Source organism: Tupaia chinensis, unplaced genomic scaffold, assembly GCF_000334495.1.
Source record: "Tupaia chinensis unplaced genomic scaffold, TupChi_1.0 Scaffold000042_1, whole genome shotgun sequence".
NCBI classification, from domain to species: domain Eukaryota; kingdom Metazoa; phylum Chordata; class Mammalia; order Scandentia; family Tupaiidae; genus Tupaia; species Tupaia belangeri.
Window position 1 is genome coordinate 1,108,718 of NW_006159497.1, and position 26,613 is coordinate 1,135,330.

At 39.5% G+C, this 26,613-nt stretch overlaps 1 protein-coding gene across 1 annotated transcript in view; it reads right to left on the reverse strand.

Moving 5' to 3' along the window:
- The window catches only part of RBFOX1 (RNA binding fox-1 homolog 1), a 1,649,671-nt gene that overhangs the window by 22,677 nt on the left and 1,600,381 nt on the right, over positions 1 to 26,613 (reverse strand). Inside the window, exons 13-14 of the mRNA XM_027773019.1 lie at positions 24,748 to 24,787; positions 13,123 to 13,187 (exon numbers count right to left, since the gene is read on the reverse strand). Coding sequence (XP_027628820.1) covers positions 13,123 to 13,187; positions 24,748 to 24,787 — 105 coding nt within the window. The remainder of the gene's footprint in view (positions 1 to 13,122; positions 13,188 to 24,747; positions 24,788 to 26,613) is intronic.

A 26,613-nucleotide genomic window follows, 5' to 3' on the forward strand; every position in this document is an offset into this window, starting at 1 on the left:
CAATCTAGGCAGGATTTAAATATATATATATATGTGTGTGTGTGTGTGTGTGTGTGTGTGTATAAACAAATAAATTCAGGTAGGAATTTTTTTTTTAGAGGTTTTTCACTATAGGGCGCGTACGCTCGCCAGACAGACAGAGAGAGACAGAGAGACCGAAAGCAAGAAATCACAGGGAATGGCCACGCCGCAATCCCTTCTCCTCCATTCTCCTCTCGGGATCTTGGACATGCATGCACATGTACCCAGCATGGGTTTTAAGCCACCAGGTAAGGGATGCGAACTGCGGTCGACTACGTGGGAGTCCAGCAACATAGCCATTACGCTAACTGCTGGTTCCTGAGGTAGGAATTTTTTAAAAAAAGCAATGACCAGGCCCATTCCCCAGTCACTTGTGGAACTCTATGAGAATGGTGTCTATGCACAGATATGCCTGCAAATCACTAGGTGATTCTTCTCTGTCTGCCAGCATTGAGTACTCAGTAGCTGTACAGTTAGTAGACATGTCTTTGAGTTTAAGCTATATTAGCACTGCTTCCAATAATTTATGATTATTAATATTTTACTGATAATTGTATATTCTAATAATATATTATTTAATATATTATTTTTGCTTAGTAATTATTTTATCACTATGTTCACCAAGATACTCCCTTTTATACATGCAAAATTAAGATGAAAATTAATAATAATCAGATTATTTTTGCTGTTCAACTTTAAAAGTTGCTGGAAGGGCTATACAGAATCTAGCTATAAGTGTTTTCTCTCTCTCTCTCTTTATTGCCAGAGAGCACCTGCATATTCATTAGAGAGAGAGACAGAGCAGGAGAAGAAGAAAGCACTCCTCCCACACAATGGGGTGTGGTCATGTCACAATCCATTCTCCTTCATGTATGCCCTGCATACTTTTCAAGCCACCAGGGATGGTATTTGAACTGTCATCAGCCTTGAACAATCTGGCTCCCTTACCACTAGGCTACAGGGCCAGCCCTAGCCCTAAGTGTTTTCTGAATATTAAATGGAACATACAGAAATACAGAAGGTGTTCCTGTTTAAATTTTTATTGATAAATTTCCCAAATAGTTCACTCATGCTATTAATTCAACCATTGGATGGTTAATGAGGGGCTTAGTATATACCAGAAACTGAACTAAGTAAGCCTAATGGCTATGCTATGCTCCCAGCTGTTAAACCACTGTGGAACATCTATATTGGGATTTCCTGTCTGGAAGATGATAATCTAATCTGTAATTCCATTTTAATACCTATAAAGGGGGGCTTGCTTGTATTTACCTCCCTCCCCACTCCAGTTCTAATATACCCTTCTAGAATGGTACAATTAAGACATATATATTATATCCACCTCCAGAGGGGATGGCCATGCTTCAATCCCTTCTTCAATCCCCTCCTTGGATTTTGGGCACACACACATGCACCTGGAGTGATTTTCAAGCCTATGGGTCCAGGACTAGAACTGTGGTTGGCCAGTGGAATCCAGCACCTTAACCTCCATGCCACCTGCTGGCCCCAAGGCTCACATTTTTTTTTAAACTCCCTTATTGTTTGTACTTATATTTTAATACTTTATCTTAAGTACTTCAATAGGCTGTGGCAAATTGTAGAACAAGACAGGTAGAAACAGACAAACAAGGGAGCAAATAAAGAGACCAAATATAGAAAGTTCTAAAAAGACCTATACTGATCCCTGGGATACATTAAAATGCACTTAGAAATGCTCAGTTCAGACACAGTACCTGCTGCTAATGTTGTATACATGACAGAGCTTCAATGGGAGGTAATGACTCTGCCCCCAACTGGAATAGAATACTCTGCCCAAAAGCTCTGAGTTTGAGAAATTCAAATCCAAGCAAGTCTCTATGACCTGGAGACCCTGAAAACTATATTTTGTTCCTGCATTTAATGTTCTCCCTCGTGCACTACACTCATACTTCTTGTCTAGCTCAGGTGACATGGAACTAACTTCCAGGAATCTGGAAGCCTTGCCTTATCCCTACAAGTTGGATTACACTAGAAAAGTCTTCTGAGCCTCAGTTTTCTCATTGGAAAAATGGGGATATATGTAGTATATGTGCCTCTTAGACTTTTCTGTGCAGAATTTTTAAAAAGTCACTTTATTGGGGAAATTGACATTCTTCTTGGCTGTATAGAGTTATAAAGGATACAATATCTTCTCCCCAATCCAATAAAGAAGTCAGGTAACTGACTGTACACAGATCTAAAGCCAGAACAATTTAGGGGCTGAGTTTACAGTGGGGGAACTGGTCACATCTCCCCACAGTGCCAATGCTTCCACAGTAGCTGGCATCATTCCAGGGCAGAAAAGAGAATGACTACCTCGGGGGAGGACAGACAGGAGGAGCAGGCTATTTGGTCCCATGGTTCACAACTTCTTTTGTTCAACATACATTTCAATTTCTAGGGTGGCAGTCAAGATTTACACACAAATTTATTTAGGCAAACATTATTCTAACTCAAAAAAATTCTATCTATACAAAATACCTCATCTTTGACTCAGGGACCAAACAATATCTCTGTATTTTAGTGATGTTGCTAATAATAATAATGATGAAAACAACAATGACATCCTTAGTACTACCAAGAGTCAGGTTCTGTTTGAGGTGCTTTCTATTCATGACCAGATGATTCACAGAATCCAAGGAGGCACTGGTCACCCATTACCCCTACAAGAGAACTCCAAAAAGAACCTTTTTTAGATCTGTCTTAGATGAGGCGATTGAAGATCAATAGATCCATTAGCTTGCCTGCATGATGTTATGCAGTGAGTACTCTGCATAGAGTGAGACCTGGTGAACAAATTCTATATTTCAATTTAAGGATTTGCTAATACTTGTATTAATCAAAGAGTGGGTACAATGGGTATAAAAGACCCAGTTTCAAATTTTGACACAGCCACATTATATGCACTGGGTTCCTGGGCAAGGCATAGGTTCCCAGAATGTGAGTGTTACATCAAGTCTTAGAGTTTGCCTAGTCTGTAAATGATCTGCATGTTCACATGAATTTAGTTTAATTTTTTCCTATTGTCTCTATATAGACAGTGCTTAAAAATAATACCATGGACTATTTTTTTTTCTTTTTTGGAGAGGTTTTTGCTGTAGGGCATGTGTGCTTGCCAGAAAGACAGAGACAGACAGAGAGACAGAAAGTGAGAAATCACCCCCCAGGGGTATGGCCACACCACAATCCCTTCTCCTCCTTTCTCCTCTCAGGATCTTGGGCATGCATGCACACATGCCCGATGTGAGTTTAAGCCACTGGGTCCGGGACTCAAACCGCGGTCGACTACATGGGAGTCCAGCGACATAGCCATTACGCTAACCGCTGGTCCCAATAACACAAACTCTAAAACATCTGTCCATCAGCACTGAGTCACTGATAACATTTGCACCTCTTTTAGCTTATAAAATAATGATCATCTTCTTCATCTCTTTCTGATACTATTTAGTACTATTTCTGATACTCCATTTGACAGATGAGGAAACTGAGGCTCAATAAAGTTAAAAGAAATGGAACTTTTCCAGGGTACATTTTAAATTAGTGTGGGTCTATTATACAATTAATGACAAGATATTAGTATGAAATCTTTCTCTACTCATGGATCTTGGGGCAAAGCAAGTGATGAATTGTGACCCTAAGTGAGTTGAGGAAAGAGGTCATATGAGGATGGATTTTGAGGGACAACCAACCATTGACAGCTCTTGTTTTCTCATTGAAGAAAGGAGAGTCCAGATGTTAATAAACCAATAATTTACAGTCAAGTCCTTTTGCATTCTGCAAGGTTTGTGGAGTATGAACACTATGTCCATGATATTTACTATACCTTGGCACAAAATTGAAGCTGGCCCTCTGAAGTGATGCTTCTAAAACATCCTAGAACTCACTCTGGAATCTTGGAAGTCCAAATTCAGATTCAGAGGGTGGGTAGGACTGAGATCCTACTTTCGTGGGAACTCCAGGGAAAGGTACTGCTGAATGCACTTTGCATAACAAGGCTCTCAGAACTTCAAAAATGACCCACTCAAATGTTCAGATTTCAAGAACAAATTAATTGCTTTTCATTCATTCATTTTTGCTTTAAGCTTGGGAGAGAAAAAAAGCAAAAAGAATAGTAGGAAATTATCATTCACGGAAACCTTTGTCAAAGACAAAAGGTTTAAAGCACCCCTACCTCTGCTACATGGATTTCTATTCTATTAGGTCGTTGGGAAAGTCATGACACATTTTTGCATAGAAAAACATAGAAAAATATGTTATGACTTTTCCAATGACCCAATATTTAGTAGAAGTAGTCCATAAATCCTCAAAAGATGCAGAAAATAAGTCCCTCAACTTTGAATGCCATCTAAAAATTTCAATTACAAAATTAGAACTGAAAAAAAGCAGGACATAAAGATTGAGAGGATACTGGAAACATTAGACAATCAGTGTTCACTTAAAAATAATTCCTGGACTGCAAAAATAGTGCAAACTGATTCAGGTTATCAGATGTGTGGTATACTCCTATAATCTCAGGCCAAAGCATTACGATCTAAATGATTAAGATAATTAAGGGGAAGGATGTTTGGCTTCCATTATGTTTCAACTCACCCAAGGGTGAGCTTGGAAATAATGACAGAATTAACAAGTTACTTCATCACTAGTTCTCACCCACTGAGCTCCAATCCTCCCAAACCCTACTAGTTGTTCCTACTCTAAAGGTTTGACATGCTAATTAAATATAAATCATGCTATGGTTTCAAGGACAGTCAGATTCCAGGGGAATTGATCATATGATTCATTCCAGGGAGAAAATCAGAAGTAATTTATTTTCTATCCAGTAACTATTCACATGCATGTACTGTACGCCAATATGAAAATAACACAGAGGCCACATTTAAACAAAAATAAGTTCTGCTGGGAAGGAACTCAACTTATGTTTATAGGTAGAATCATAACTTGCTTTGATAACTTTAAAGGAAATACTGGACATTTTTTAAAATCCCAAACAAAACAGAACAAAAGCCAACAAACAGAAAAAAACAACAATAAATTTTCAAAAAAGGTAAAGAAGTAGAGGAGTTTAATTTCTATTGCCACGTCCACAAACGCTTTGTGAGTTAAGATTCTATCTTGTGTGTCTTCCTCACTTCTAGTTTACGGGATTGCTGTCTTCTATGAGGTACAATCATTCTTCCTTGCAATGGAAATGGGCTTATTCAGAGGCCTTTGAGTATATGCTCTCATCAGAGGTTTCTGACCTACCTCTAGAAAGCATCAAGCTTTCTCAACCTGACTCAAAACTCTTCACAGCTAAAGGGCCCTAATGGCACTACTTAGAAGATAGGCTTTATTTGCTTTTTTGTGGTCTATCAAGTCAATGATCTGCAACCTGAAAAGTGTGTAATTAGGCCATGACATAACCAAAGGAGTTGTTACACCTTGTCTTGTCACTGACAAAAGTGTCTTCCCAAGTGACTGAAACAGCTATGGTCTACTGGGTTTGGAATTTCCTGTAATATCTCCCCAACTCCTTGTTGGTCCAGACTGTTGACTACCACAGAATTGGTTCTTTTTTTAACTGCCTCAATTACATATTCATCCAAAAGTGCATAACAGTTGTTAAGAAGCCATTATAGATTGTGGACCAAAGGCAATTAGTTCTTGAAGCAATAACTTGAACTCTGTGTTTGTGTGTGTGTGAGTGTGAGAGAAAATGTCTGTAAATTAAAAATAAGAGAATCTCAGAAAATATATGGATAAGGAATAGCCATATTATCTCTTAGCTCCAAGAGCTTGCCATTCTTAAACCCAACTTTAAAAACCTGATGCTACTCTCAAGAGCTATATGTTCCCTTCTTCAATCTTTCAGAGCCATCTCAATTGTTACCATATGAAATCGATGGCAATCTACAGAGTAGCTCAGGAGGAAATACGATTACCCTAGTTATTACAATTCATTTGGGGAATGCCTAATTGTATTAATTTTTTAAAAAGCATCATCATATATATTGAAAGTTTTATTGAAGAAATTTGTTTTCTCTGATATATGTGCCTTATAATGGGAATTACACAGGTAATATAATAATAAAATTTATGTATAATATCTCTATATACAAGTATTTACATATAATGCATACATAACTGTAAACTTATAATGTGTATGCATGTATGTATATGTACATATATGTACACATACATGTGTTTTCGTGTACATATGTGTGCATGTATGTGTGTGTACACTTTTTTTTCAATCTGGAGTTCTTTTAAAAACTGGACATGTTTGTTCAGGCACTGGGGCACAGAGTATAGAAATAGGGCATTGGTGTCTCATTTCTGTTACGTCCCTATTATAAGTTGACAAAGCCATCTTTTTCAACTTGCAAAACCTGGAAGAGGTCATCAGGATGAGTAAAAATAACAGATGAGATTTTGAAAAATAACTAAAAATGAAACCAACTTTAACAAAGCACTGTCAGACTGGGTGCAGAAGAATGACTCCTGCCCACTGCCATACTTTGACTCTAAAACATCTTCCTCCTAACCCTGGTCCCTATCTCAGTTAGCAAGAAGCATGGGATGCTCCTCCAACCTCCCTGAACTTCCACAAATGACAGCCTCAGCTCCTGCTGATCTGAGAAAGCCTTCCTTGGCATCACCAATCTTTATAATGCTCTCACTACATTTTTCTAAAAGTAGATTTCTCAAAAAAGACTGAAAATGTAAATAAAATAGGGATTCTAACATAGAGTTGCCAATGTTTATTTTGCCAAGTAAGAACATTAAGGATAAAACTGAATCTGAAAGAAGAAAACAAAACAGCTACCACTTGCTATTGTCATCATTTCATAGATAGAAATCCTTTTTTTTTTTTTTTTGAAAGAGAGATATCTTTGCTATAGGGCTCATGCACTCGTCAGAAAGACAGAGAGACAAAAAGTGAGAAATCACCTCCCACAGGGGGTATGAACACGTCACAATCCCTACTTCATTATTTCCTTGGGATTTGGGGCATGTATGCACACACACTCAGCATGAATTTTAAGTCACTAGGTCTAGGACTTGAACTGTGGTAGACTACATGGGAGTCCAGCACCATAACCATTATGCTATCTGCTGGTCCCTAGAAAGCTATTTTTAACAGCCTGTGAAAAGGAAGAATGAATAAAGCCTGACTGCTCTCCAGAAAAAGAAGTTAACAACTTTATCACACTGTCCTCATCCTTCTCATGTCTTTGGAAGTTACTTGACTGCATCATCTGAGGCAGATGCTCGGTCTTGAACTGGCCTTGAAGACAGAGCTTTAAACAAAGCAGCAAATTCAGATCTTGAGACCTCTTCTTGCACACATCAGAAAGAATGGGTACAGGCTTGCTACTGCCTTTTAAGCAGAAATAGTTTCAACCCTTATTGGACTTAGTAATAGAGAAAGCAATGAAACTTCTCTCTTTTGTCTTCTTTACACTGTCTACCCTCATTAAAGGCTCCATCTTAGCCATAGATGAACCTTTCTGTACTCTGCATGGAAAAAAACAAGAAACAAAACCCATCAAGTCTTTAAAGTGTGCTTTTGTTTCTTTCTTTAAATTAACCTTTCTCCAAAAAAAAAAAAAAACAAGGTCCATAAATGGTATATTAAATTTCCCATTCAGGATGCTCATATGCTTTCTATGCTGAGAATGCATTAATTGTAGTATCTGTCATTTGATTAAAAAATCCAAATAAAAGGGCATATCATTTTTAATGCAATTATTTGCCTATTTTAACAACATCATCACTCTACTATTTAATCTGGATCCCAAGGAATAAAAAGTCCTAAAATAGTGGTTGTTGGAAAAGTTATGACATATTTTTCTATGCAAAAATGTGTCATGACTTTTCCAACAACCCAACAGCTATAGAGTTGTAACCTGCACTAACAGAAACCAACTCAAGTTCCTTTTTACTGTTCATTTCAAACTAAGGTTGTTCATAAGAATTTAGTTATTTCTGTTTACTGTAGTTTCACTTATGATGAAATATGAGAGAACAAAGAGATAGTCTCTCCCTCTCTCTCTCATCTACCTATTCATGAATATATCTATCTGTCATCTATCTTCATCCATCTACTCACCCATCTATGTATGGATGCATGTTCATATGGGTGTTGAGTCTGTATACATCCATTTATCTACATCTATCAAATATAATTTTAAGTAGAAGTAGACCACATATTCCCTGAACCCAAAAACATACCTACCTACCTCTGTTGAGCTATAGGAAAGAAATATTAACCTGTTTCTCTCGGAAATAGAGTATTTTATCTATTGAGTTTATATGAGTTTTTTTCATACTTTTAAAAAATGTTTTTCCATATGGTATGTGTGCTCACCAGAGAGAGTCAGAGGGAAAGTGAGAAGTTGTCCCCAAAAGGGGATGGCCACACTGCAGTCCCTTCTCCTCTATTCTCCTCTCAGGATTTGGGGCATGTATGCACATGTGCTTGGAGTGATTTTCAAGCTGCTGAGTCCAGGACTCAAACTGAGGTCAATCATGTGAGAATTCAGTGCCTTAATCACCATGTCACCTGCTGGCCCATACATGATGTTCTAACATGTGGATTTCTAAACTTGAATAAGTTCAGGCTTCCTGTATTAATATTTACTCAGACAGTCTTATGAGTCCTATGTGAGTCCCTGAGGCATAGGTTTGTGCATGTGGAGATGGAGAGAGTGAGACCATTGATATTATGGTCTTTTACTTGGTTTTCCTTCAAGTAGAGCTCTACGGAATTGCCAATATTTCGTCATTTCTGTCACACAAAAATTGCAATTTCACATGGTACAGTATAGTACAATGTTGCCAATGAAACTTAAAGGTCTTGAAAAATAAAGAAAAGAGGTAGAAAGTAAAACAAACAAAATCCTGTTGCTTGTGGTCTTTTTTGCTCTAGAGACGCCTATGTGACATGGTGCTGTACTTGTATTTCAAAAGCTTCTGGTTATTCAGGGATATTTAAAGAAAATGAATGTTTTACATGGAAAAAGAAATTGGTCCCTGGTAACTATCAGTGCAATAAGATTGCTATGAAATTTCTGAATGAAAGACTAAGTATTGCTTACTTCTCTGGTCAGTCTGTCTCTAGATACTTTCTGCCCTAATGTGGAGGGACATTTTCATGCACTGATTGTTAGGAAATGTTAAGAGTGTTAGCAAGCAGGACAAGCATGACAAATGTCTGTCTTTCCAGAGAGATAAGATTTACATCAAAGCTATGTACACATAATATATATTCCCCCAAATATTTGTGGCAAAATCCATTGAATAAGAATCTTCCCCCTCTCCACTTCCCACTTTGGCTGTTTAAAGATGCAACAATGACCAAGTCATATTACACAAAGAAACCAAGAGGCAATCCATAAAGAGAAGCCTGGCCCAGACTTCATTCAAGCAAGCCATTCATCGAGCTAATGTGATGGACCTGTCAAATCCAGAACGATCACAGACACATCAGCAACACCAAGTGGCATGCAATGACCAGATGACCAGAGGCCCGCTGCCATGCTTTGATTGGTTCAAGCTCAGAAAACAATCTCTTCTGAGAGTCTGGACAGTGGCTTTCCATAAATCAAACTGAGGTTCAAAATAAAGATTTGGTAAGACCATGTGTTTACCAAATGTTTCCTAAATGCCAAGAAAAGATGTTCGCCTATTCCCATTAAATTTGTCAGTGAGATTATAAAATTACCTAGTCCAGTCAGGTCTTTTTTTTTGTTTGGGGAAATTTCTGCCCACACCAGATGGTCTTCATTCTGGAGGTCAATATTCAGACACTCTCGGGGTGCTCAGAGGTAATCAGCATGTGATCATTTAACCAAGAAGATGATGGGTGGGGAGTTGCAAGGTGCCCATTAAGGACCTTCTGGACAGTCCTGAGGTTACTGGAGTTCAATATTTTCCAAAGGTCCCTGAATCTTTAATTTGATGAAGGCTTAATTTGTGCTGATAAAAGGTAAAATTCTACCAACTGGGGACATCAAACCCCTTTTGTTTTCTTCTTTCTGAAGAGTGAATCTCATGATTTCAGAGAAAGTTTGTTGCAGTTTCTCTTTTGATCACACTGACAATCATCAAGCATTACCAGAACATTCTCATTCCTGCCTTCTGATTTGAAGGAATTTCTTTCTACTAAGACATTTTTCTCTTTTCCATCCTGCCTGCCTTCTATAGAGAGAATAAAACAAAAACAAAAACAAAAAACAAACAGAAAACAACTAGGAGTCTGTTGTTACCAATAGTCGGCTTGGCTCTGATGGTGTAAGAATAATTTACTATTAATGATATACTATTGCCCTGAGATAAATTCTAGGTACTGGGCATCTTTAATCTAGATTCAAAAGCTATCCTGATAATTTCACACTTTTCCCAAAATATGTGTCTTCTATAAAAGACTCTTTCTTCTGTTATCTGCTTACTGAGCATCACCACCATTTAATAGAGATATTTCACAAATCAAATCAGAAATATCCTTTTAAAGATTGTTGTCAGGTGGCATGGTGGTAAAGGGGTTGAACCCCCACAAACTGCGGTTTGAGTCTCAGATTTGTGGTTTGAAGTTCATGCCAAGTGCATGTGCCTGTGTGCCCCAAGTCCGAAGAAGAGAATGGGGGACAGAGATTGGTATGTGACCATTTCCCCGGGGGGTGATTTCTCATTTTCCCTCTCACTGTCTCTCTGTCTCTCTGTCTCTCTGGTAAGCCCATGTGCCCTATGGTAAAACCCAAAAAACTATTTTCTGGTAATTTACTATTATTAGATTTACATCAATGAATAATTTTGTATGTGGCAAGTGTCTTTCTTGTAATAAAGTTAACTAGGGCTAGTAATCAATTTCCACGGCAACCAAGAAAATCTAATGTGCAAATTTCTTTAATGAACAACAAGAGGCCAATTACTGGACAAGAGTATAGCTAGTTGGTTTCTTCAGCTGAAACTATCACGCTAAGGTGGAAATTGCAGAATTATTAAAGATTTACCAATCTAAGAATGAGGACAATTTTTCAGTAGGATGTGTTGTCAATGAGAAACGTTAATAATGTTAAAATAACAAATTTTATACATACATTTGCACATACGGTGTACTAAAATACAGAACATATCAATTTAATTTTTAAATGAATACAAGTGGAGATGGCCAGATTCTCAAGTAATTCTATCTAAAAATAGGACTAAACATTGATTATTTTTTTCAAAGCTCTAGATTGGTCTTATTGAAGAAGGCAATTTAAATTATATCTTTGTTATTAACCTCTTTTTTATTTTTTAACTTGGGATAGATGCACTTACACTGAAAAGCAAGATAAATATTCAAAGAAATAAATCCATTTATGATTCTTATAATTATAAGGGAGGCTAAAGTTGCCGTGTTTATAATTATATACAAAGTGGGTGTTTGAGAATTTAGCATCTAGAGATATTTTCATTAATATAATTAAGGGCTGTAGCTAAACCACATTACAATGGATACGTTGTGAATCTTCATTGTGCAGAATTTAATAGCATTAAGCCTTTTCATTTGTAGAATGATCTTGAGTATTTCAAGATTGTCATCATTTTTATTAGCCTTATTGGCCCTCTCTATTTTCCTAATCCAGTGTCAGAGTATATTGAAGATAACAACTAACATGAAACATATTTTGCATCTTGGCAACTGATTACTGGGTAACTAGATAATTTATGGATGCAGAACTGTGTCTTGACAATTGTTTGGATTTCTCTGAAGGCTCCCTACAGACCTGAGAATGTATGTAATAGCTGCTTATAAGAAAATAATAATAATTCCTGTATACAACCAGACAACAGAACTCAGTTCTATCTTTCCAAAGAGCCATTTGTTACACATTTATGCATGCAGTTTTCAAAGTGCAGCTTTTAGGGTTCAGGGATTGATTTTGCTTTATCATATTGCAGAAAAATTCTGTAGCTACATCGAGCTAACAACACATCTTGTGAGAAATGAAATGGAACTGCGGAAAAAGCACACCACAGCAAACCGATACAGGAACTAAGTCACAACAGGCCAGGTAGGAGACCCCGTGGCTGCCGACACTTCTTGTTCAGGAGTCAAAAACATCACCCGCTTACCTGTCTCACCCAGCATGCCTCAGCCACACATGCAAATTGTTATCATTATTGTTTTATTCATGAAACATATTTTTAAATTAAAGGAGTCATTACCAAAATAAGCACCTTCCATGACATTTGTGCATGCAGAGCATCTGAACATTCACATTTATGTCGTCGGAAAACAGAGCTGAGGAGTTGCATTCAATATGGAAACACACAATTTCTTTTTTCAAGACACCTATACAAATATAGCTATGGCTTGCTGTTTTAGGAACAACTCATCTGTTAAGCCTGGATGATAAAGCCCCCCAACCCATCCATTCTGACTTGTGCAAGTCTTAAACACACTCTGTTCCTTTCACTGTTAGTCTTAACATGGTGTGCATTACGAATAAAAACTGACCTATATTTGTAAGATTAGACACTGGGCATTGCAATGGGGGGGTGGGGGTGGGGGTAGGGAGAATCTCTTTAAGATTGCCAGATACGCTCCTCCATTCCTTTATATTCAATTTGAAAATGCAATGGAGGGAATATTTTACTGGGTGGCAGAAGCTGTAAAAAGGACAATAAGGTGCTTGAAATGGAGGCAAACCTACTGGACCATCTTCTGCTTTTATTCCTATGAGTTAGAGGAAATCATGGTCTTCTAGAAAAGACCACAAGAAAGTTATATGGAGAGTGTGTGTGTGTGTGTGTGTGTGTGTGTGTGTGTGTGTGATGTTGTTACAGGAATTAAGAATTCTGAGAAGCAATGGTACAGGACAAAACATCATTTTCTTTGTGTCTTAGCAGAGAGGGTGAGGTGTTTGGAATGAACAAGATAACTCACTCATCCTCTCTCGGTGGCCCTGTGTTGATCTTCATCATGGGGCCTAACCTTTTGGGTGCTACCTCCCCAGCATTCGTGCATTTTCACCAAGAATGGACAAGAATTTCCTCTCCCACCAACTAAGTTAGTTTCCAGGTAGTTTTCAAGCATGAGAAGGAGACTCTTACCTGTCACTGTAGGCGGCGGCAGTGGCAGGGGTAGGCTGGGCGTAGCGGTACGCAGCATAACCACCCTGAAACACAGGAGAAATTCAACTTAGGAATGCTGAAGAGACTGACTTAGGGAGGCCTGGGCAAGATCACACAGAACAGCAGTTACCCAGATCTACCAATCTGAAGTCGAGATTAATGAAAGCTTAGTATCAAAGCAGAAGTACAAACACACTGGAAAGCTTGGGGTGGAAGACCAACCCAACTAGATGTTAAAGGTTAGCAGTCAGAAGCAGATCCCAAAGGCAGAACCCAGATGCCCTGTGAAGGAAATCTACCTAAATGTTAATGGTGACTCTCTTGGGGTAGAAAGGATAGAGGATAAATTAAATACTCTATACTTTGCTGAACTTTCCAGATTTTTCAAAGTTGAGTATGCTTTACTTTTATTTATTAGATAGTAACTTAAATTTTAACAAGCCTTCTTTCCTTATAAAATGAAAAAATAAGTGAATCCTCTCCTGCCTTTCTTTCATATTACTTAAAAAAAAAATCAGAAAACCCTTTGATTGAAAGTTTATTAGTAATATCTTGCACAGGAAGTTGTTAACCACTAATGCTATTGAAGAAGACAGTCTTTAGCCTTGTAAATGTGACATAATTATTAGAAAAATAGCAAACACTTATTAAAAAATCCTCTTTTGGGCTAAAGATGTCACACTGCTATGTATCACATTGGTTCAGATGGGGAATTTGTTGGGTGCGGAAAATATGATAAAGTCTTCTAATTTGTAAATAAAATCATTAAGAGGGGGGAAAATCTGAAAGAAAAATAATTAACATTTAGTTGTATGTACCAGTAATTGCAATTGTTCAATTAAGCAAAGAGGATGAGCAAATGGGCATATTCAAAAGGAATTGTGTTCAGTGGAGCATTGATTATCAAACTGCGAAAATAACAGAGCTTCTTGCTCAACAGACCACAACGATACATCAACCACTGTGGAATGATCTCAGCACAATTAACCAACAGGATCCAGTTTCCACTGATAACACAGGGCCCGTTTAGGTTCTAATTAGAGTACAGTCCCATAATCCTCAGAAGGACGGAGACTCTTACTCAGAAAGGGCCAACTCAGGACAGAACGATGTGTCAGGGGGTATCTGACAACAATATCATGAGCAGGAGAGGAGGGCTGCTTACGTCTGGCCTCATGTATGAGCAAAATTAGTAGGATGGGAAATAGATGAAGCAGGGAAACTGCATAAACCATCTTTCAAAGTGCAGGCAAAAATGGTCTCAATTTCTTTCTATCCTCTTCCAATCCCAGCTAACATTCAGAGAACGTCAGCTATCATTTGCACGGCAATTCGAAAAAGCTAGTTTATTCTTGCAGAAGTTTGTTCTTTAGATCAGTCCTAGAGAAGACGCTTCCACAATGTCCTGATAACCATTAATAATTTGGGGCCAGTTCTGTTTTGTTTTGTTTTGTTTTGTTTTATTCTCCCTTGAACAACAATGTGGAAGGCTTTCTTTCTTTTCTTTTCTTTTTTTTTTTAAGAAAAAAAAGAGGTCTTAGCCAGACACCACCTGGTGTTCCAAACACCATATTCTCTAATTAGGAATGAGGAAACTTGTTAAATGTGCTCAGGACTTGTAAAACCAACGCAGTTGTCAAACCAGCACTGAGCTCAAGACACAAGGTGGCGGGCCGAGGAGAAATTAGGTCACTGGATCTCTGGAGCCATTCCTTTCATCTGCTGGCCCTGCTTGTTCCTTGTGAGGCACATAGAACGACCCAGGTGTGCAAGTGGGAGTATTCACCTTAGTGGGGTAGGGAGGGGCTCAAATTGTGTGTGTGTGTGTGCGTGCGTGTGCATGTGCATGCACATATATGTTTTTTTCTCTCCCCTCCAGAAAAACAAGAAAGATAATTTGCATCAGGTTTCAGGTAAACCATGATCTGGAGACAGATAATTTGTTCCAGGCAAGGATTTATAGCAATATCCCATTTGTAAACCCTCTTGGTTTGAATTCTGCATGTTTCCCTTAACTTCTGTAGTAGTTTCAGTTGTTGAAAAGTAGGAAGCACTTTTGATAAACTGGAAGAAGAGCTATGGTGCAGATAGAAAACAATATGTGAATCTCATTAACTATTGTGTTGATTGTTGTTCGAACATTAAATGAAGGTGTGTATACCTGGGATCCTTCGGTACGACAAATGTCATCATCTATGAAGGTTGGAGAATGATCTCTACTCTGCGTTTGCATATGAAATGGCATTTACCAAAAATAACTATGTGTTTCTATCCTTCTATCCAAGATAGGCTGAAGTGGTCATTGTGCCTTGATATTTTTCTGTGTTATTTAGGATTTGTTACAAGCATTCCTGATTCAAGAGTCAAGATAATGGTTTGTTGATGTCTCCAGAGCTGGAGAAGAGATTTTTGACCTTGATCAATGGTCTCTTAGCTATCCAGTAGGCCAGTTGGCCATGACAAAAATGCTGTGTATCTGTGTCACTCACCGTGGTAGCCACTCATTGCAAGTAGCTATCGAACAACTGAAATGTGGCTAATACAACCAGCTGAATTTTTAATTTATGTGGAAATAGCCACATAGAGCTGCCAGCTAGGAAACTGAACTTATCGATGATCCCTGGAATATGTAATAACTGGGGGGAAAACAAGGATTAGGTAACTTGACACCCCTACCTCATTGTCTTCCTTTGCTATTTGTCTTCTGTACGAAATCCATATTAGATATTAGGAAAGTAACAGAGTTGTGTATTAACTCTGTGTATGTGTGCATACACTGTAAAATGATAAAAAAAATACAAATTGCTTTAATTTGCCTTTCTAACAGGTGACTCTAATCAATTTTATTGCTCCATATTTTGCAGCTCACTGAGCACAGTCACAACTTCGGCAAGGTTTTGTGGTAATGTTTGAAAAAGGAGTACTCATTGTCATTTGCTGTCACCAGTCCACACTCATGTTGAACTGGTCCTCCCAGACCTAATGACAAAAATACGTCATTGACAATTAGATCTTTCCTACCACCAAATCAATGGCAAAAGAGAATATGCACAAGAGAGTTCAACACACCCTACTCATAAAAACTGCTCATTTTTTTGCCTGTTGGACAGCAAAATATAAACATTACCTAATAAAAAGGTAATTTTTGTTGTTGTTCTTATTGACCATAATGTACATGTGCTAACCAGAGAGAGACAGGGATACAGTGAGAGGGAAGTAAGAAATCACCCCCCACCCCGGGGTGATGACCACACCACAATCCTTTCTCCTCCATTCTCTTCCTGGGATTATGGGCACATATGCACATGTTTGACATGATTCTGAAGCCACCAGGTCTAGTACTTGAACCATGGTCGGCTATGTGGAAGTCCAAAGCCTTAACCACAATGCTACCTGCTGCCCCCTCTAAAGGGGTGACTAACAGGTGACTCTAATCAATTTTATTACTTTATATTTTTCATCTTACTGAGCACAGGTAAAATTTATCTCTAAAGGTAAATTTTAAATAGTTGTTGTGAATCACCCTGCTACCACCATGCCACCATCAGAGATAACCATTCACATGGTCTGAAAAGTTTCCATTGCTCCTGAAACCTCTGGCGATCCCTTTGGGCAGTTGCCCATTCAGGATCTTAAAAGATGCTCCAAGAATATATTTTCAGAATTGTGCTTGGTTGGATGTAATAGTGGCAAGGGAAAGCAAGATTCTATAACCAAATAGGTTTGAAAAATGCTGGGCTAGGGACCAGCAGTTAGTCAATAGCTATGCCACTGGACTCCCATGTAGTCGACCACAGTTCGAGTCCCAGACGTGGTAGCTTAAACTCATGCCAGGTACATGTGTGTGCGTGCCCAAGATAACGGGAGTAGAAAGGAGGAAAAAGGATTGTGGCGTGGCCATCCCCCCTGGGGAGTGATTTCTTGCTTTCTGTCTGTCTCTCTCTGTCTTTCTGGAGAGCACACGCGCCCTATAGCAAAAACTTCTCTAAAAAAAGATGTTGGACTAAACAAAATGAAACTAGTTACCCCATCTAAGGATTTTTTTTTTTTTTTTAATTTTACCGTAGGGTCCATGTGCTCGCCAAAGAAAGAAAGAGAGGGAAAGTGAGAAATCACCTTTCAGGGGCAATGGCTATGCTACAGTCCCTTCTGCTCCATTCTTGAGCTTTTGGGCATGCATGTACACACACCTGGCGTGATTTTCAAGCTGCCAGGTCTGAGATTTGACCCAAGGTTGGCCATGTGGGACTCCAGCACATTCACCACCATACCACCTGCTGGTCCCATCTGAAGAATTTCTTAAAATGATACTGAGGAACACTGTGTCTCTCCAAGGCATTTCAAAGTAGTAGTTTGACAGTGGAAATCAACGTTTTCACTTGAGGACAGACTCTTTGAGAATGTATAGGGAATGAGGTAGGAAGAGAGGTAAAACTTGCGTGCGGGTGGGCACATGGGCACAGGTGGACCCGTAACATGGCTATGGCTGTGTGTCTTCCCATCAGCTCTTTCATAGGAATGGGCTTAGCTACAGACTGAGGCCTCCTCCTGTCTTTAGATGTCCAAGGATCAGGTCTCACTTTGGGCAAGACAGGTGGACTGGCATATATAGCCATTAGATTTTATTTGCTATAAGGACATTTACAAGAATGTTTGCAGAATGAAAACCTTAAATGTAAATCATGACTCCCTCATGTATCTGCATTATACATTCATCTATTTCTAAAGTGTGGCGATCGACATCCCAGCTTTATCAAAATGTGACAGTAAAGGTCGATCTCAGGAATTCTAACTATGTTGCCCTCTCCTAAGTCCAAACTCTTCTATTTCATATCCCATGTTTTATTAAAGCCAGATCAACATTTTAAATAAAAAAATAGTTTTGAAATGATTTAATACTGAGTAAAAGTGGGAATGGCCGGTGACAGGGAAAGCCATGTAATAAAACTGCCCCCACGCCCAGGTGCAATGGTGTGCCCCCACACTCCCAGCTACTGAGGAGGCTAAGTCGGGGAGGAACACGACCGAGTAAGCCCACTGTCTAAAAAGACAGATCTCATGCATCATCCTCAGTTTTATCTTGAGCTTTCATTTTATTTGACAGTTTTAATGTTGATTATCAACCAAATCTGGAGGCTCTCAGCCAGCTACACTGCAACAGATGTGTTGGCTTTTCTTTTTGCAAATGTATTCATTTGGGGATTGCTTCAGCAGTAAGAAATAGGTTTAAAAGCTCTAGTAACAGGTGTGAGGGAAATTTTTGACCAGTTACAATGGAACCCAGGGAGGATTCTGTTAGAGGTTAGTTAGGCTGAGCCTAAATACTGGATGTATAAGGTTTTGACTTAATCATTCCAGTTAACTCCAAGATGGTTGATTCATTAAAATCTGTAATTCTTTCCACTGAATATATATTGATTGCCCTCCGACACATTTTAAGCCAAGAAATTAATAGCTAAGCTAGACCTCCAATTTGATGTTGTCACAATCTAGCAAAGTTCATAACTGTGACCAACAAATGCCAGTCATGGAAACACCTTTAATATTTGGGAGGAAATGCCCCAACCCAATCAGCAAACGTATTGGAAGATAAAGGATAACCGTCTCCATTCTAGAAAAATTCACATGAAAACTGGAAAATTCAGTTAAGTCTTTTCTTCTTCTATGTTAGAGAAGATTTCCCCTTCCCAGAATGAATTATCTTGTTAGTAAAGATTTCACAGCAAACCCACAATCATAGTGATGAGTTTTTCCACCAGTTGGGATTTCATACCTGCAGCAATTTATTGCCATACACAGGCTCTTGATACACTACTCTATAAGGAAACAGAAATGTAATGTTTTCAATGCAAAAAAATGAAATAAATAAAAGAAAATGCATAAGTCAAACAAATTCCAGAGCAATTCATTTACAAGTTTGCTTCTCTTAATATTTTCGTGAGACTTGGGAATGACCCACCAACCCAAAGCGGAATTAGGTGTTACAAAACACTTGTAGTTGCAAATCTCTGTCACAAAGTACCAAAGAAGGTAAAAATGAGGATCGAATCATAACATTTGTATTTGTGATCTAGCCTATGATTTTTAAGGAAGATAAAAAGATAGTTTCATGGCTTCTTACCTTTCAAAGCATATTCCAACAGTTCAAGTTAACTATTTAAAATTTATCTCTTTAGCTTATGGTTGGGATTCTCTGGAATATCAGAGGATGTAACTTTGATACCTAATTACTGAGACAACAGAGACCATAATGGCGTCGGCACCTTTAGTTGTAAATTAATTTAAGCTAACAATGCACATGGCGAAGTTGCATTTCATAAGTTGCAATGAAGCTACCAAAGTTACTGTCAATATGTATGAGTAGAAAACCTAAGGACGTGTGTGTGAGAAAGATACTGTTAACACGCGTGTCGTTAATGTGTCATCACTTCATGGAAATCTAACAATGATAAAGTTTAGTAGAACCCTTGGACATACAGACTGAGACAGATTTGGATAGGAGGGTTATTTATAGGCGAGACTAATCTTTCATGTGAGTCATCCATGTATAGGGTGAAATTCTTCAATTTCAAGGACAACATCAAAGTGGCCAAACATTTTAGGGGACTTAGGAACCTACCCTAAAAAAATGTGCATGTATGTATGCATACATACATAGGAAGGTACTGCAAAAAAGCCATGGGAAAAAATGGAATTAAAGCACAAGTTTATTTTGGTGTCGTGAAATCAGGTCAGCAGGTGGCGTGGTGGTTAAAGCTGCTAGACACTTCCACATGGCCGACCACGGTTCAAGTTGCGGACCTGGTGGCTTGCTTTCTCACTTTCCTTTTCTCTGTGTGTCTATCTTTCTCTGATCAAATGATAATGATTGAATTAATCAATAACATTAAATAATTATTTAAAGAAGAAATCATGAAATCTATGCATAGGTTATTCATAATTTGCCATGAAATTTTTTTCAAGAGGGTGTGTATGTGTTTTCTATATAGTCTGGCTGTTCTTTCTGAGTTAGTTTTATTTACTCTTCCTCATTAGGTTAGACTCTAAGCTTGCCAAACTTTGCCTGTCGAAATTCTTGTTCCTCCCTCTCTGTCTCTCCCCCCATCGCTTGAATGTTTCGGACACGGACATTACCACCAGTGGTCCAGCCACTCCATGGCCCTCACCATACTCTCTCCTCTCCCTGCTCCTTTCTTTTCCTCTAATTTCTTACATTTTCTATATCAGGACAATTTTATTCTGCTAGCTCAGTCTGAAGTATTGGACTCTGAAGCCAGAACGTGTGGCTGCAAGCCCTAGGTTTTTGAACAAAGTATTTAATCTCTTTTCTTGGAAAAAAAAAGTTTTGTTTTCTAAAAAAAGAAGAAGAAAAAGAAGACAAAAATGGAGGCAACCAGATTCCATCCTTGCAGGGCTGCGGTGGGGCAGCAACGAGGTGACACAGACGTAGCACTGAGCACCGTGTCTGGCACACAGTGGACAGAACAGGTGGTCATTTCCTGCCTCGCCCCTCTCCCCAGTGACTAGGGCTGGCCGGTCTGCTGCTGACCCAGAGCAGGCTCACACTGAACACAGGGTCTCAGGAATAGAGACATGGGGCTTATACTGGGAGAGCTTCACATGTCCCCTCTTACCAGCTTAAATGAGGACCCCTCTTGGTTGTACAACGTATGGATGATGAGTGATAGGAATTCAGAAATGTGTTCAGCCACAGTGTCACCCAGACCCCTGTCATAATGGAGTTAAGGAATGGTGCAAAAGTGCACTGGAATCTCGAGGCATACTTGTTAGGTAGCCATCATGGCTGTATCTACCGTTAGAAAGCCTAGGAAATCCCTGATAAAAAGGAACCACAATTTACATTTATATTTAATGTCTTTTCTCTTTTTCTCTCTGCCCTTTTCTCCTTCTCCTTCTTGCCCCTCCTTCTTTCCAACGCTGAACACCTCACTTCTTACTCCAGTCTCTATCAATGGTTTGCAAATTCTTTTTTATATCTCTGTTGTACTTTCCTTCTGTCCCTCTCTCCATTTTTAATCTATATCTTTCCATCAGATGCTATATCATTTGCTCTCTCTCTGAGGGTTCAACCAACAAGTAACTGGTTAGGTTCAATTAAGCAGCACTATTTCTGCTCCACGGTCGATTTCTGGCCTCGTGAAATCTATGATGTTATCCAGAAACAGAACAGATGGATTCACACATCTAGGAAGCATAGTTCCTCCATTACAACTTTCAAGCAGTTTGTATTGGCTGTATTAGTAGTTATTTAATATTTTCTTCAAATTGACTCACTTTTTAATTGAAATGAGTTTACTGAAAAATACAGCACTAAGTAATAACAGTAAACATGTAGCTTGATGTGCAGTTTGATAGGCTAGTTATGAAAATTAAATTCCTATCTTTTAAAACAAAAGTGTGTGCACGTGTGTGTGCTGTCCTCAGGTGGAAGGAACTCAGTAAGTACCTTTCCTACCCTCATTTTTTACCTAAACCCCCAGCACTGCCTCCAGTGAGTAGCCATCCACACTGTGCCTTAGGCAGCTGCTTCCCTGCAGGCCACAGTTCCCAACTCAGACGCTTTTTCTTTGCCCTCAGCCCAAAGGAGCTGCTCTTGGTTTGTGGTTCACAGTATCTCTGAACAAGTCTGCCCCTTCAGGCAATTTCAGGGCAGCTGTGATGCTCTGTCCCTCTCCCCTCATTCATTCCTCGCTTCTCTGAGAAGTTTCAAGAGGTAAGTCCAGAGAGGAGGTTGTGGCTTGCTGAGTACAGGGATCACACAGGCCTTTCCAAATGTATGTGTTCCTGCAAAACTAAGAAATGCCTGGGGCTCCCATCTCAGGTGTGGGGATAGAAAGGCCTTGGAGAATAAAGGGAAGGGGAGGGAGAGGAGGGCAGTCCTTCCTTCAGGAGCCAAGCTCTTAAGAGCTATCAGATGCTCTAATCCCTGCCAGGGAGAGAAGGATCCTAGTAGGAAGATTCTCAGTACAGCCTCCCCTTGCCTTCCTCAGAGGTAACTACAGCTAGAAACTTCTCTAGCAATGACATAAAAAAGAAATACAAAGGTTCGACCTGGGAGAGGTGACTGACTTGTCTAACACCTACCCCAGTCCTCCTGGAATGGCCCTACACCTATTCATCATGCACTGTTTTTAATGAGATTGAAAGAGTAAGTTGGAAACTTTCTTTAAATGAAATTGAGCCTTTTGCAATTTCCTAGGAATCTCTTTTAAAAATGGAGCCCTGGCGATATTTCTGCTCTTCAGAGCATGGTACTACCTCAACGGAGGTTGGGGCAGTGGGTTGAAAAAGTCCATTCAAGATTCCTTCTAATACACTTCTAGCTAGGAGAAATCTGGCTTGATAAATCCTGGAGTTCAGGTAATACTCCTTTCTTTTCCTTAAATGTACTTAAGGCCATCTAGCAGTCCTTGTCCTGCTGCTGAGGTGAGACGGTCTAAGTCTGGCTTTACACACACATTCCCAGCAGAATGCACCGAAGCTATCATCTGATCAGGAGCAAAATATTCAGATGACCTTTGAGATCTATTTGACCGTTTTTTCTCCCTGAGTGCAATTTCTCTTTCCACCTTAATCTAGATGCAGCCAGTTCACCTCTTCTAACTCCATCTTTTTTCTCTGTTTGCCTTGTTCTGTGGCTTTTCTGATGGAGCTTCCTGCCCCAGTCACTACAGACGGCCTGTCAATTCCTTGTAACTGGTACACTCTCTTCTCATTTATAGAATCCCTAGAGATCCTGCCTTCTAGTAGCTTCTACTTCTCATTGCATAAGAACGTAGGAGGTAACAAAAAGATAGTCAATTGGAATGTGAGGGGACTTAGAAGTATTGTTAGAGATTTGTTACTGTGGGGCTTTGTTGTTGTTATAGGGAGAGACAGAGAGAGAGGGAAAGTGAGAAATCACCTCTTGGGGAATGGCCACACTGTGATCCCTTCTCCTCCAGTCTCCTTTAGGGATTTGGGGCATACACATACATATATCCTGTGTGGTTTTAAAGCCACCTGGTCTGGAACTCAAGTCACATAGTTGGCCATGCAGGAACCAGCCACCTTAACCTCTGTGTTACCTGCTGGCCCTCTTTGTGGGGGGTGGGGGAACAATCTATCCTGTGTTTATTCCCTTCCGTAGATCAAGTTTAAAAAGAAAAAAGGCCTAACTTTAGTTATGCCACCTCTAGCTCTATCCTAAGAATATGAATGACCTCCAGAATGCTCAGACTCAGGCCACGTCCTCGGTGAGAAGGACATGGGCTGGAAGTCTGGAAATGGAGGACACAAGGAGCCGATTTAGGTATTCAGAAGGAAAACTGACCATCCACTGAGTGGATAAAGGACGTGAAGGTGGTTCACTTATTTTATTACGGAAAAAAATACCCACAGATTATAGTAAATATACTTGATATAATCATAATCGAAATCAACTAAGTCCATCATTGAAGGAGACTAATATTATGTCTCAAAATTGCAATGAAATTCAAAAGAAATAAAGTGACATAGCCAGTATCTTTCTCATTTTCTAGCAAATTACATCAATTTGATCATAAACATGATTTGATTTTTCTTTGTTAGCTAGTGCATAAAAAAATGATTCCACTGACTTAGTCGAGGTCATTTGTGAAATATATATATACATATATACACATATATATATACACGCACACACATATATATAGTGTGTATATATATGTATGTGTGTGTGTGTGTGTGTGTGTGTGTGTGTATATATATATATATATATATAGAGAGAGAGAGAGAGAGAGAGAGATGTAATTTAGAAAATCACAATATTGCCCACTTATTTTAAATTGTTTATTCCAAGTCATTTTCATAATATTGATGAAATATTATATCATAATGTGTGAGAATAACTACTTCTGAGTCAACATAGTAAGTTCGATTTGGACCACATAATGAGAATTATCCTATCTTATTCTTTTAAAAGAATGGAAAATTTAACAAAGTGGTACCATTTAGCAAACATTTCTAAGGTAACTGCTTTGGGGGCAATAAGGTTAAAGAAAATAAGGGCTTAATGCTCAAATGGACATACAATTTGTTAGGGGAATTAGAAGATGTTTCTTGTTTTAAAATCGTCCATGTCCAGAGAAGGAAAGAGAGAGAGAGTATCTTTTTTGAACTGTTGTGGTAAATAAATAATTACATTTATAAAGAAAACATGAAAAATACCAGCCATGAAAATATCTGTTAACATCTGCAGCTGTTATCCTCAATATTATCTTGAAAACACAAAGACCATATTGAGGAAATTTATAGACAATTTACTTGAGGGTGGGTGGGGTCTTTCAATTGGTTTGGGAGAAAGGAGGAATTTCTTTAGGGGGTCAAGTTGTATTTATTCTGAAGTTGACCAAGGAGTTGATTCCACCCACCACTGAGAGAACAAGGCCGTTCATAAGCTTGTCAGCAGAAGGCCTTCTGCCCTGCAAGACCAGCCACTGGATTCTTTCCTACAGGCTGGGGTGAGGAAATTGACCACACTGAGTAAAGAAATTCACAGCAAACTTGTAAAAGGAATGGCTCTGGGAGGAAACAAGGACGGCATGCACGTTAATGAATACTTACATAAATGTCTGCACCATAAAATCCATCCTGGTAAACAACACTGCAGGGGTGCACACACAAAGAGAAACATCCATATTAGTGCACTTCCCCATGCAGACACACCCACCCTGCACTGGCGAGGTTAGTCTGCTCACAAGATCCAAAACACGGAACTGAGGATAGTTTCCACACTGATTAAGGAGGTTGGAGACAACGGCAAACTGAGAAAATCAGTGGAGGGTTGGTGCCGGCCCAGGATCAGGACGCGGCGGTGTGCTGGGTACTGAACTCCCCACTCTCGGGAGGCGGCGCTGAAATGCATGACTTTTAAATGCAGAGCGGACTAGATTTATCGTAAGTGGCCTAGACAGACGTGAGCTCTTAAAAGGTCAGGGTTGGCCTTTGAATCCCCCCCGAAAAAACAAGAGAACAAAAGGCAAACATCTGTCTAAAACTAGGGTGGTAAGGATAGAGACACAGACTGTAGCATCCAGTAAGGGATACCACGGAAAGGCCTCAGGAAAGCTGGGCAACCCGAGTGGTTTCAAAACTGTCTTCCATGTTCTTTCGTGCTGTAGTTTATAGCTGGTCATTGTGTACCACTTTTTAATGGTAGATGCAGGAGGTTATCTCCAATTGTACACATGGGTGAGCACATGTACATGTGTGCACATGTGTGGGCTTCACACGTGTACATGTACACCATACACATGTGTTTGTACACATGTATAGAAATGCATACATAGGCTTTTATGTGTGTACATGTGTGTATGAATGTGTGTGTGCCTAGGTGTGTTTTCATGTGTGCTCATGTGGACATGGGTATGTGCATTGTATGTCTGTGTGTACATTCACAAAACGTGTGTCAAGACCAAGTCATGGCCCACATTGGCTGCCCCAACCCAACCTCGCAGCAGCTGTCTGGTCACTGCTGTAACAGCCATCATCCCAGAAAGGGGCTTGGAGGGTGGTCGAGCCTGGCCCTGGTTTGTCCAGAAGTCCCACGATACACCTTGAGCGACATGCCAGGAAAAGAAGGTCGTAGCTGAGTGTGGAAATCCATGTAAGTGGATTACATGGATTTAAGCACTGAACTGCTTTTAATGAGAAACCTCTGTGCCCAGCATCCTCACGGTTGGTGTGGCTCACAGGGTGCCCGACTATGAAAGTCTGCTCCCGAACACGTGTTCCTTGGGAACAGTAGCTGTTAGGAATGACTGGCCCTGATCCCTTCCAATGGAGTCACTAGATGATTTAGTCACTGATGAAGGCCACGAGCCCTGCTGCCAACAAGGTGGGGTTCTAAAAGTATCACTCTGATTATCAATGAATTCTAGCAGGTTTCAGGAGCAGACTGGATCTACAAGTAGCCAAGCACATTGAGCCAAGAGAAAGTACTTCACACACACACACACCACATACATACCCCATATACAAACCTGATACATATATGCACACAATATATACACCACACACATAAACATATACACACCACACACACATAATACATGTACACATCATACACCATACCACACACCACACATATGTTCACACACATACATACACCATGTACACACTCCATATACACACAGGGCAGTGACACTGCTTTGCTGGAGGACACTGTAGTGTGCTTTTGAGAGCTTTTCAGTGGATTCCTTCAACCCCAAGCATGGCTCTCCTTAAGAACATGGAAGGGATTTCACACACTGAGGAGGTTGGTGGGCCAGGTCTCTGCTGCTGTTCACTTTAACTCCAAGAGGACTGCAGGCCACAGAGCACTTGTCAAGCTGAACAAGGCCTAATCCAAGACACTGGGGTGTGCAGCGCCCTGAGCTGTGCTTGGAATTCTCTCAACACTTCCAACATGAAAGGATACGTCTATGGGGG